The 12,618-nt window shown below is 39.3% G+C and overlaps 1 protein-coding gene across 1 annotated transcript in view; it reads left to right on the top strand.

Moving 5' to 3' along the window:
* Positions 1–12,618, top strand: part of dcaf13 (ddb1 and cul4 associated factor 13) — a 75,144-nt gene that overhangs the window by 38,747 nt on the left and 23,779 nt on the right. Inside the window, exon 9 of the mRNA XM_043688437.1 lies at positions 9,935–10,070. Coding sequence (XP_043544372.1) covers positions 9,935–10,070 — 136 coding nt within the window. The remainder of the gene's footprint in view (positions 1–9,934; positions 10,071–12,618) is intronic.

Below are 12,618 nucleotides of genomic sequence, written 5' to 3'. Positions count from 1 at the left end.
GGAAGGTGATAGATGCGGGTTCAGGTAATAAGGACAGGTTGGAGGGGAGGGTGGAACACACAGGTCGGAAGGAAGATGGACAGGTAGGACAGTTCAAGAGGGCGGTGCTAAGTTGGAAGGTTGGATCTGGGATAAAGTGGGGGGAGGGGAGATAAGGAAACTGGTGGTCACTGTTAATGCCATGTGGTTGGAGGGTCCCAAGATGTAAGATGAAGCATTCTTTCTCCAGTCGTCAGGTGGCTTGGATTTGTCAGTGGAAGAGGCCCAGGATTTGCATGTCCTTGGCGAATTGGGAGTGGGAATTGAAGTGGTCAGCCACAAGGAAGTGGGTTTGTTTGGTGTGTGTATCCCAGAGATTTTCCCTGAAATGCTGTGCGAGTTAGCGTCCTGTCTCCCCAATGTAGAGGTGACCACATTGAGAGCAACGGACACAGTAGATGAGGTGTTTGGACATGCAGGAAAATCTCTGCCGGATCTGAAAGGATCCTTTGGGGCCTTGGACAGAGGTGAGGAGTGGAGCTGGGGGCTCAGGTTTTACACCTCTTGACGTGGCAAGGGAAGGTGCCACGGGTGGAGGTTGGATTGGTGGTGGCGAGATCTCATGAGGGAGTCGCGGAGGGAATGATCTCTGGAATGCAAATAAAGGTGGAGAGGGAGATATACCTCCTGGTGAGGTCTGATTGTAGGTGTTGGAAATGGCAGAGGATAATGCACTGTATCCGGGGATTAGTGGGGTGGAAGGCTCTAACCTTCTTGCAGATGTGAGGTTCAAGGGTGGAGGTGCGAGAAGTGAAGGAGATGTGCTGGAGGGCATCATGGAAGGGGAAATTCCACCTCAGGAAGGACATACTGGCACTAGAGCATGTCCAGCAGACATTCACACGAATGATACCTGGAATGGTAGACCTAACATACGATGAACGGCTGAGGATCCTGGGATTGTATTGATTAGAGTTTCAAAGGTTAAGGGGAGATCTGATAGAAACTTACAAGATAATGCATGGCTTAGAAAGAGTGGACGCTGGAAATTTGTTTCCATTAGGCAGGGAGACTGGGACCTGTGGGCACTGCCTTAGAATTAGAAGGAGTCAATTTAGAACTGAAATGAGGAGCCATTTCTTCAGCCAGAGAGTGGTGGGCCTGTGGAATTCATCGCCCTGGATCACAGTGGAGGCCAGGACGTTGGGTGCCTTCAAGGCAGAGATTGATAATTCCTTCCAAAATCAAGAATTTAACGGCTAGGGGGAGATTGCAGGCAAGTGGCATTGAAATACCCATCAGCCATGATTGAATGGCGGAGTGGACTCAATGGGGCGAATGGCCTTGCTTCCACTCCAGTGTCTTATGGAAATTGCAGTCCTTGAAGTCAGAGGACATTTGGGATGTCTTGGAGTGGAATTGCTCCTCCTGAGAGCAGATGTGGTGGAGGCAGCGGATTTGGGAGTAAGAGATACCGTTTTACAGCAGGGGAGTGGGCGGAGATGTAGTCCCAGTAGCTGTTGGAGTCAGTGGGTTTGCAGTAGATGTCCGATTTGAGTAGGTTGTCAGAAATGAAGATAGAGAGGTCCAGGAAGGAGAGGAAGGTGTCGGAGATGGTCCAGGTGAACTTCAGGTCAGGAGGGAAGGTGTTAGTGAAGTTGATGAACTGTTCAACCTCCTCATGGGAGCATGAGGTGGCACTGATACAGTCATCAGTGTAATGGAGGAAAAGGTGAAGAATGGCACCATGTAACTGCAGAAGATGGAGTGTTCCACTTATCTGACGAAGAGGTAGGCAGAGCTGGGGCCCATGCAGATGCCCATGGCTACCCCTTTGGTCTGAAGGAAGTGGGAGGATTCGAAGGAGAAATTGTTGAGAATGAGGAGCATCCTTGTAAATCTTTTCTGAACCCCTTCAAGTTTCACAACATCCTTCCGATAGGAAGACCAGAATTGCAGGGAATATGCCAAGAGTGGCCTAACTAATGCCCTGCACAGCCGCAACATGACTCCCATCTCCTGTTCGATGCTCTGACCAATAAAGAAAAGCATACCAAACACCACCTTCATTATCCTATCTACTTTCAAGGAACTATGAACCTGTACTCCACAGTCTCTTTTTGTTCAGCAACACTCCCTCAAACTTTACCGTTAAGTGTCCAAGTCCTGCTAAGATTTGCTTTCCCAAAATGCAGCAGCCCGCATTTATCTAAATTAAACACCATCTGCCACTTCTCAGCCCATTGGCTCATCTGATTAAGATCCCATTGTAATCTGAGGTAACCGCTTCACTGTCCACTACATCTCCAATTTTGGTGTCATCTGCAAACTTACCAACTATACCTCAAGTCTGCCAATTGAATGAGTGTGTCAGTGGAGGGATACTAGTTGGGTTGGCGGGAGAGGAAATAATGGAAGGGCTTGGAGGCCTTCAAGGAGGTCTGCAAATGCCAACATCATAGCATCAGCAGCACCCAAACTTCAGTGGTTCAAATTCAACCCTCTCAGTGAGTAGAAATGGGCATTAAATTTAAGCTGGTCAATGTTGACTACTTCTTGGAAAACAGTTTGTAACAGTTGTAAAGTATATCCTTTGGAATTGCTGATGACTGGGAAAGAATATAAGGATTCTTTTGAACATTGAGAACTATTACTTGGCAATTTTAAAAATATCAAGCTTCATGATAATGCATGTGATTGAGTGGTTTTGAAATTGGCTTGATTTTGAACAAACAGCATTTTACGTTTTCATGGAATTTTCTGATTTTCAGTAATGAACTAGACTTTGGCAATTAATTAGATTTTGAAAGCTGTTCTTCCACTTTGACTCAGATGTGACAATTTGGCATGGGGAAGGGGAATGGAAGTGAAACACATCCATGTCAGAGATAGGTGAAATATTCTCAGAAAGGAAGCAAGGAACACTGCCCGAGTAGGGAATATTTGTCGGGTAAGCCTCTCTGAGACAACAATATTTGTTGGTCACTGTTTCAAGTGAGTTTTGAACATTTTCAGAAAGGCAGCAATTTTTTGTGACCATGGAAGAAGTTTGCTAACCTGAGAACTATGATGATAATTTTTCAAGAAGTAATTCCTTCTCTGTCAGCCTATTGATTGTAGAGTAATGCTGTAATTTGGTGCAAGAAATACATTTGGAGTCCTAAAATAGTAACATTGAAACATTTGGAGTTTGAATTTGGACAACTGACACTGAAATGTTTGAAATGTGATGTTTTACTGAAGTAGTCAGCAGCATGAGCTGAATTTGAGAAATATGTAGATCAGAAAATACTGGATGTGCAATGTCCAATTTTTTAATAAGTTTGGGATAATCAGCATTGCAGAGTATGCATCTATTAACATGAAATTCAAGTCATTTTTTTCAAAATGGGATTGGGAAAAAATTCTATACTTGCCTAACACTGAATCTTTTCCAAGATATCTGACGATGTGTAGGTTTGGTTTCAGAAAGCATAGTCTCAGAGGCCAGGGCATAAAACTTTGGACAAGCCTTAAGTATGCGATTATAGAATCAAAGGATGATGGGACTGGAAAATTTAAAGGGCTGATTATCCGAATTTCTGGTTATCCAAACAAGATCTCATGGTCCCATAAAAGCAGCATTAGGCAACTCAGCATTCGGTTATCAGTTAAACGGCAGGGTGTGCATCGCCGGATAACCAAGAAATTACCGCTTGCTTCCAGTTATCTGAACGATCATCTCGTTTGGATAATCAAGGTTCTACTGTATTCTGAATTGAACTGTTTAATTCAAATGCCACTTACAGACAATTGGACTGTGCTGTGAAACTTTTGTGAGTCGGCAATCATTTGAAATGAGTGAGAGTTTCCCCTCCTCTGCTCCCAAGGTGTTGTCAGAACCCCATTTTAAAATGTTACACCTTGTTCAATCACCTGTTACTGGGTTTATAAGAACAAAGTGATTTTAAGAAGGTTTAAACATCCTGTGGAGTGGTTTTTTTTTTCCTCTTTTAATGGGTTGTGGTTGTTGCTAATGAGTCCAGTACTGTTACCCATTCTGGTTTTGCTTGAAATGAATGGTTTTCTAAACCATTTTTAAGAGAGCAGTTAAGAGTCCAACATATGACTGTGCGATTATAGGTCAGACCTATTTAAAGGAGGGGATAGCAGGATTCCATCATTTAAACAATGTAGTGAACCAAATTGATTTTTGTAAAAACATATGGTTATTTAATCACTATATCACAGTCTAGATTTAGTTGAACTATTAACCAAATCCTCTTGGTAACTGGTTCAGTGACATTGTCATGATGCTGCTATCGCTATCTCGAGTTAATTATCAGGTAATATTTTACAGAAGTTTTTGAACTCCTCTCTTCAGCCCATGTTTATACCCCAGCAACAAATACAGCAATCAGTTGTAGAACCACCACATGGCAATGATGATTGAAGACCTCCCAGAGATATCTAAATCTCTCGACGAGGCTTACTTCGAGGTCTGTGAACCCCTTGATTTACAGCTGACAGCAAACCCCAGGCCATTAATCTTACACAAAGCTGCATTTCTCAACTCTGTGCTTAATGCATGGGGTAGAGGGGTGTTGGCTTGTGACTATGTAAAAGTGGTATAGCCTACGTGACTTTATGGATCACTAGCATGACTTTGCATTTAGTGGTACATTTCTAATAGGTGTGCAGTCACTGCTCATAGGCATAGAACTTTGAAGGTGGCAAAATATTTTGATAGGGTTCTTGGGAAAGCATAAGGGACCTTTTGGTTTTGTAGAGCTATTGTGTACAAAAGCAGTGAAGTTATGCTGAACATTTATAAAGCTCTGGTTAGGCCACAACTAGGGTTATTGTCTCCCGTTCTGGTTATTGTAGTTTTAGCAAGGATGTGAAAGTTCTTGAGATGGAACAGGAGATTAACCAGAATAGCTTCAAGGATGAGGGGCTTTTAGCGACATAATTAGTTCGGGGAAGCTAAGGTTGTTCTCTTCCTAAGCCAGTTACATTGAGCAATGATCCCTTCACATAAGATAGACAGTGAAAACCTGTTCACATTGGCTGGTGTAAAGGGGCTCAGAGAAATCGATTGAATGTTTTTAGGAATATAGAACTTAAGCAAAAAAGGAGGCCTTTTGGCCGTTCAAACCTGTTCCCCGTTCAATAAAATCATGGCTGACTTAGTTGTGCTCTCAGGTCCAATCTTCAGCCAGTCACCAGTAACCCTTGACTTCCATTTTCTATCAAAAGTCAATCTAATGTTTGACAAGGCACAAGGAGATACGAGGAAGAACTTCTATGCAGCTTTTGAGCAACCTGAAGGAATGATGGCCTGAAACTCTGCCAACCAAAATGATGGAAGCTGAGGCGCTCAATGATTTCAGAAATAATTTAGATTAGCATTTGAGGAAAATAAACTTGCAGGGATAGAATGGGGCTGACTGAATTGCTCCACGAAAAACCTATAAAGTTGATGGATGAAATAGCCTCCTCCTTTGCCTTTATGACTTTTTAATGCCCAAGTCTGGATAAATTGCTTCCCTAAGGCTGAAATTTTCAATACTCTATAATTCCATTTACTGAAAATAATCAAAAAATGTAAAATTATCTGAAGTTGTCTTTGTTTTATAAGTTAGAAAGTGTAAGGAGTTGGCCTGATGAAGGATGCTACAATTTGGGGATGAATGTTAATTGAAGCAATCATTTGTCTGCAAACTTTGTTTTCTACGAGTATATTCAGTCGTACTTTTTATTTTCAAAAGGGAAATTCAGTTTTATTTCAGTGGTTGTTCGTTGTGAATTTATTGTGCTGAAAACTTGTATTTATAAAAATATGCATTAATTTATGGATGTGAATGTAACAGAGCTAATATTGATGTTGAAACAAAAATAATTGGTGTAGCATTGATTAATGATGCATATTGATTTGATACAATTTTAAAAACCTTTCATCACAGTTTAGCAGAAATTTTTAGTTTGCTGAGCATAGATTAATGTACTTTACAGCATTCATAAATGAAGTCCTTATTTTAGAAATTGAGCAAAATGAATTTACAAAATTATCTCTTTTTGATGTAGCAGTTGGCACTTCTTCCAATTGTTACCTTCAATAAAGATAAAAATGTTGTTAAGGGGATAATGTAAAAAGTAAAGAAACAAAAGCTATGATAATGGCAGTAAAACTCAGCAATACTAACCTTTTCTTCACTGGGACCTCAGGAGTCCGTGCACAGAATGAAATGCGAAGATAAATTGCTGTCAATAATTCTGTTTTCCTCAGAATGTACACTGATGAAGTTCCACCAGTGTGCAAGTTCTGAATAATCAAGGGATGGACACAGGCTTCCTGTTTTACATTTAATCTCACTTCTACAAAATGTGAATCTTAAATTAAATTTAACTGTACTTTTGACAGTACACTAAGTTAGCAGTTGCTGATAAATACTGTCACTTGACCTGAAAAGTTGATTTGAAAAAAATCCATTTAAAAGTAAGTTTTATTTCCAGATGTTTAGCTTTTCTTCTACCTTAACGATCATAATAATTTGTTCCACGAAATGAAAACTTTTTAATTGAGTGGGTGGATTTATTGCTTTTATCTTAGTTTGCTGTGTGTTGAATGTTTCATTGTGGTTTGCTACTTACCCTGTTTGTTGACATTGCTGTGTTGCATAGATCCCTGTGCTGATTTAAAGTTCCATTGAGAAAGGAGAATACTATGCCACAGTGATTGCTAGAACATTTCATATTCAGCAGGAAGTGCCATTTCTTTATTACTGATCATAAAATTCAACCCGTTGGATCCGTTTAGAGCTGTGGTGAACAAGAGAATCATTACAAGCTTCAGCTCTTCAAAGAAATGGGAACAATGGTTTGATCTGAAAACTCTGTGCTAATGTTGAGTCGTAAAGTTGTAAATAGAAGGAAGAGGTGTCTTTTTCTGGCATCAACTGAATTTCATCTGACTAGTGGTGGAGGCAGAAGTTAGAGAAGGCATAGTTTGAATGGGGTGGAGATTTAAATTAGCATTACCAGGTAAATGATATCCTGGCAAGTGGTTCCAACCATGTCATGAAATTTCTAATGCCCTAAAGTAGCATTTGACACCATCCTAACTGCATAATGTGTTGATATTTTATTTAGACCACGAACTGGAGTGAGAGACAGAGATGGTAAAATGGTCTTCAGTTGTCTTTATTCAGGAGAACTTGGTATTACAGGTTTCTGAACTGAAGCTGCAGCATTGAGTGGAAGTGACATAACCATATCATAACCTGATGTGGAGGAGCTGGTGTTGGACTGGGGTGGGCAGAGTTAAAATTCACACAACGCCAACAGGCTTATTTGGAAGCACTAGCTTTTGGAGCACTGCTCCTTAATTGGGTAGTTGCAGAGCAGGACCATAAGACATTATATAAGAATTATATTTGCAGATAATTTTATTTTGCTCAAAAAATTGCACAATCTGCAGGCAGACAATCCATGTAATATTTTGTAAATTCCACTTTGGAAATAGAACAGCCTGACTCAAGATTGGGATATAGACAGACTCTAACCTCACACCTTTAAAGCATTGTCTGAGCTGAGATGTCACTTTTTAAAATATAAAATCTTAAGTTATCTTGCGAATGTGACTTAAAAGAAGTTCTGGGATTTACATATTCGTGAACTGAAACCTGCAACCCATTCTAAAAGATGAAAGACTTAACAGCAATCTAGGTTTGTTCAATATATTATTTCAGTTACATGACACTGTAATCTTTTGCTATAAATTCTGTGTCTTAAGGTACTGCTCCACAACTATCTGATGAAGGAGCAGCTCTTCAAAAGCTAGTGCTTCCAAATAAACCTGTTGGATATAGCTGATGTTGGAAGATTTTTAACCATATCATAACAGACAGCTTATTAATATGATCAACATTTACAGGGTGCAGTTATCAATTCATTTAAAAGTACTTGAAACTGATCCATTCAGACAAGTACTTGAACTGTCTGTTCAGTTAAGTGGTTTAGACCAAATGTGGACTAAATGTAAACTCTGTGGTTACCTCCTGCTGCGCACTCAAGGGTTTTTACTATGTTAAACAGTCACACCTACCTGCTCTCTTTAGTTTCCTTTATATGACTATGGGTGCCACTGGAAACTTTGATTCTGATCTAATGAAGTTTCGATGATCAAATTAATTCTCCCTTTTTTATTCTGTCCTGCCTGAGGGTTTCTGCTGAACCTGACACATGTATTTAGTTAATGATACTTTATAGTTTTGATGATTGACTTATAGTTGGATTAAGCTATTAAGAAAAGTGAACTTGTACACATCCGTCCAGCAAGTACTGTTAATTGTATGTGCTTCTTTGACTAAAATAACTTCCTTACGACTTGGCATTATAATTTTAAAGGTATGCGTTTCCGGGACTAAAATCAACAGAATTTGATGTTTGTGGTTCAGTAGGAAAGTTCTACATCATTCTGTATATAATTTTAATTACTTAGATACCTAAGCTTCATAAACCTAACTTTATATAAATTGTTCAGTTTTGATAAGTACATTTGTTAAATTATATTATTTCGTTTTGATGGGCTTCACACCTATAATAATAGTGGGGGAGGGTAGTTATTTAAGTTTGAAGGGAAATTGAAAAATCTAGAACCAAGCAAGGTATCGAGTAAAGTATGTCAATGGGTCAGGAAGGACATTAAGAAGAACAGAAAGGAATAAGGCATTAACTTTTCACAGAACATGGAACAGTACAGCACAGTACAGGCCCTTCAGACCTTGTTGTGCTGACCATTTATCCTACTCGAAGATCAAACTGTCCCACATACCCTTCACTTTACTATCATCCATGTGCCTATCCAAGAGTCGCTTAAATGCCCCTAATGTATCTGACTCTACTACCACTGCTGGCAGTGCATTCCACACACCTACCACTCTCCTGTGTAAAGAACTGACCTCTGACATTTCTCCTGAACCTTCCTCCAATCATTTTAAAATTATGCCCTTGTGATAGCCATTTCTGCTGTGGAAGAAAATTTCTGACTACCCACTCTATCTATGCCTGTCATCATGTTGTACACCTCTATCAAGTTGCCCCTTGCCCTTCTTTGCTCCAATGAGAAAAGCCCTCCAGTCCAGTCCAGGCAGCATCCTGGTAAATCTCCTCTAAAGCTTCCACATGCTTCCTATGATGAGGTGAACAGAACCGAACACAATATTCCAAGACTTTGGGGAAAATTAGAAAAAGTCCAAGCTCAAGGCACTATATCTGAAGGCAAGAAGTATTCATGAATGTATTTTCGACAAAACAAAATGACATTGTATTTGCTCAAGATTCCTTTTAAACAATCCTGAATTGTTTAGAATCAGATGAAAATGGCAACTATTTAAATTTGCTGTTCACTGAACTTAATCAAGAGCCACTTTTAATCTAATAAAAGGGGTAAATGTAGGGGTATGGGTGGGTTGCGCTTCGGCGGGTTGGTGTGGACTTGTTGGGCCGAAGGGCCTGTTTTCACACTGTAAGTAATCTAATCTAATCTAATCTAAATGCCATAAGGAAAATGTTGTTGACTCATTTTCCTGTTGTCTAATTTCACAAATTTTGATTTTTTTTTAAATGTTCCTAAATACTCTTTGCAATATATAGAGATGTTTTATCTTGTATATGAACTAGATTCCACAGTTATTTAACTTATTGTTGTGCTGTAGAAAGGAATGACACAACAGCAATTTGTGCAGAAAAGTGTTCATATGTCATTTAGATGTAAAATTCCTGATATGTCATGCTTTTCTTGAAAATGTAGCACTCATGGTTATAAAATAGATGCCAATTTAGCATTTTATATTGCCTTCATTTATAATCACACCAATTGTGTGTTCATTTATTTCTGTCTTATTGATCCACTTTAAGCTTTCTTTCTTTCTTAGCATCATGTTTTGATAAATATAACATTTTTATCTTCTAGGGAGGTGTACCATACAAAACGTATGCAGCACGTGATGTGTGTAAAGTGGTCTGCTGATAACAAGTATATACTTTGTGGTTCTGACGAAATGAATATCCGTTTGTGGAAGGCTAATGCTTCTGAAAAGCTTGGTGTAGTAAGTTACAGTGTTTTAAAATATTTCTTCCAGTGTTCATTCTAAAATGAAATTACATCATTACTAATTCCTGATTTACAAGTGTTATACAGTAATCTTGTGATGTTTGCTTGTATGGTTATATATGATAGCATTCCTTTAAACTTTGTTATATGAAGAACTTGGCTGTATAAAATTGCAACGGTTCATTTTATACAATGGGTATGAATTATAGTGGAAAGTTCGAAACCAAATAAATTCTAACCCACAAAATACAGCAGTACTTCACAGGAGGCTCCACACCACTGAGGATGTTACCTAGAAAGGAGACGAAACGTCTGCAAGCCAAATTCGCAGCTCAGTGAAAATGCCCACAATTACTGCAACCGGCACCTGAGCTACAAATCTTTACACAAACCATGAATAATAATCGTTGTTAAGTACAGAATGTTGGTGCATGTTTTCTGTTACCATGGATCTTTCCAACAGACAAATTGGGGGCTCTGCATACTTTGATACCATTCTTAACTTTTGTGATGATTCCAGGATAATTGGGATTTTATTTCCAGCACTCTGTCCCACTAGTAAGACACTGTACCCACATGAAGATCCCATTGTGGAACTACTTTCTGCCACAGTTTAATTTGACCTACCCTTTCTGTAAGAAGGCACTTAGCACTTATTCAAAATTGCACAAAAAGTAAAAACGACGAGCTTGCATTTATATTACACGTTCCATGAATACAGGACAGGCCAAGGCTCTTCTTTCGAGATGGGAAATTTGCACAAAATGGCAGATTTCAACCATCCCAGTGTCGGAAATGTGCAATTTAAAATCTTGTATTTTTGACTATCCCCATTTTTAGAAAATAAATCTATCCATTTCATTGGTAGTTCCAATTTATTTCAAAACTGGCTGGAAATATTTATAACTGTCTAAATGTCAAAAGCTGCTTACTATGAGTAACTCTCATTGAATCTGACCATTTCTTTTTAACCTGACCAATCATGAAACTGCTTGCTTTCAGCAACAGACAGTTTTTTTTCTTCACTGCAGCTCTCTCATTTCGGTGAAGCGTTTGGCGCTGGGTTGGAAGTGAGGTTGCGAATGGAAAACTGATTCGGCTTGGGAAGGCATGAGTGAATAGAGGTCTGAGTGGGGATTGCAGGATGTGAGTGAATAATTGGGAGCAGGTTGTGTTAGTGGGAGATGAGGTGATTACAATCTGTGGGTGGGTAAGAGAAGGCTCTTGACTGACTTCTGTCATTGTGAAACATGGAGAGTTCGGTTGAAATCTACATGAGTACAGAAAATAATATTTTTATAAAGTATTATTTAAAACGCTTCACATATATGTTTATATTCATCACAGGAACATTATTAAAATGTACCAAGTGCGACATGCTGTTTTGATTTTGCTGGAGTCATCGAATCAGACAGTCATACAGTGCAGAAATAGACCCTTTGGTCCACCTAGTCCATTCCGACCAGGTTTCCTAAACTGAACTAGTCCCGTTTTCCTGCATTTGGCACTTCTCCCTCTATCCCTCTAAACCTCTCCTATCCGTGTACCTGTCCAATTGTCTTTTAAATGTCGCAATTGTACTTGCCCCTACCACTTCTTCTGGCAGCTTGTTCCGTATCTGCATTACCCTTTGTGAAAACATTTCCCCGCAGATCCCTTTTAACTCTTTCCTGTCTCAACTTAAACTGACCTCTAGATTTGGACTTACCTACCATGGGGAAAAGATCTTTGTATTTACTTTATCTATGTCCCTCAAGAAGATCACCCCTCAGCCTTCTACACTCCAAGGAAAGCAGTTCCAGCCTATCATATAAATTGACAAGACTTTTTCATGTGTGTAAATATAGAATTTATGGACATCACCTTTCAAGTGCAGCCTTTGATGCCCATCCTTAATGGCCTTTTAAAGGTGGTGATGAAATAAAATTGGATCACATTAGAAAATATTTGTGAAGAACTGCCATATTACTTCACTTCACCCAGCAAGATCATGTTTTATTATTGGTATGAATTTTCTGTATTATGTGCTTTAACTGCATTGAATGGTAAATTGCTAAGATTGTAAGATGTAGGATCAGAATTAGACCATTTGGCCCATTGAATCTGCTCTGCCATTCAATCATGGCTGATATGTTTCTCAACCCTATTCTCCTGCCTTCTCTCTTTAACCTTTGATCCCCTTACTTATCAATAACCTGTCTATCTCTGTTTTAAAAGATATTCAATGACATTGCCACAGAAGGCTATGTAGGATATGAGTTCCACAAATTCGCCACACTCTGGCTGAATAAATTTATCCCCATCTCAATTCTAAAGGATTGCCTCTTCACTCTGAGGCTGTGTCCTCCGGTCTTAGTCTCTGCTACGAGTGGAAACATGTTCTCCATGTTCATTGTATTTAAGCCTTGCAGTATTTCATAAGTTTGAATGAGATTGGCCACTTGTCTTTCTAAACTCCATCGAGTGCAGACCCAGAGTTTTCCACTGTTCTTCATACGATAAGTCTTTCATTGCCGGTATCATTCTCCTGAATCTCTTCTGGA

This window comes from Chiloscyllium plagiosum, chromosome 4, assembly GCF_004010195.1.
Source record: "Chiloscyllium plagiosum isolate BGI_BamShark_2017 chromosome 4, ASM401019v2, whole genome shotgun sequence".
Classification (NCBI taxonomy): domain Eukaryota; kingdom Metazoa; phylum Chordata; class Chondrichthyes; order Orectolobiformes; family Hemiscylliidae; genus Chiloscyllium; species Chiloscyllium plagiosum.
This window is presented reverse-complemented; position numbering and strand designations above follow the sequence as displayed.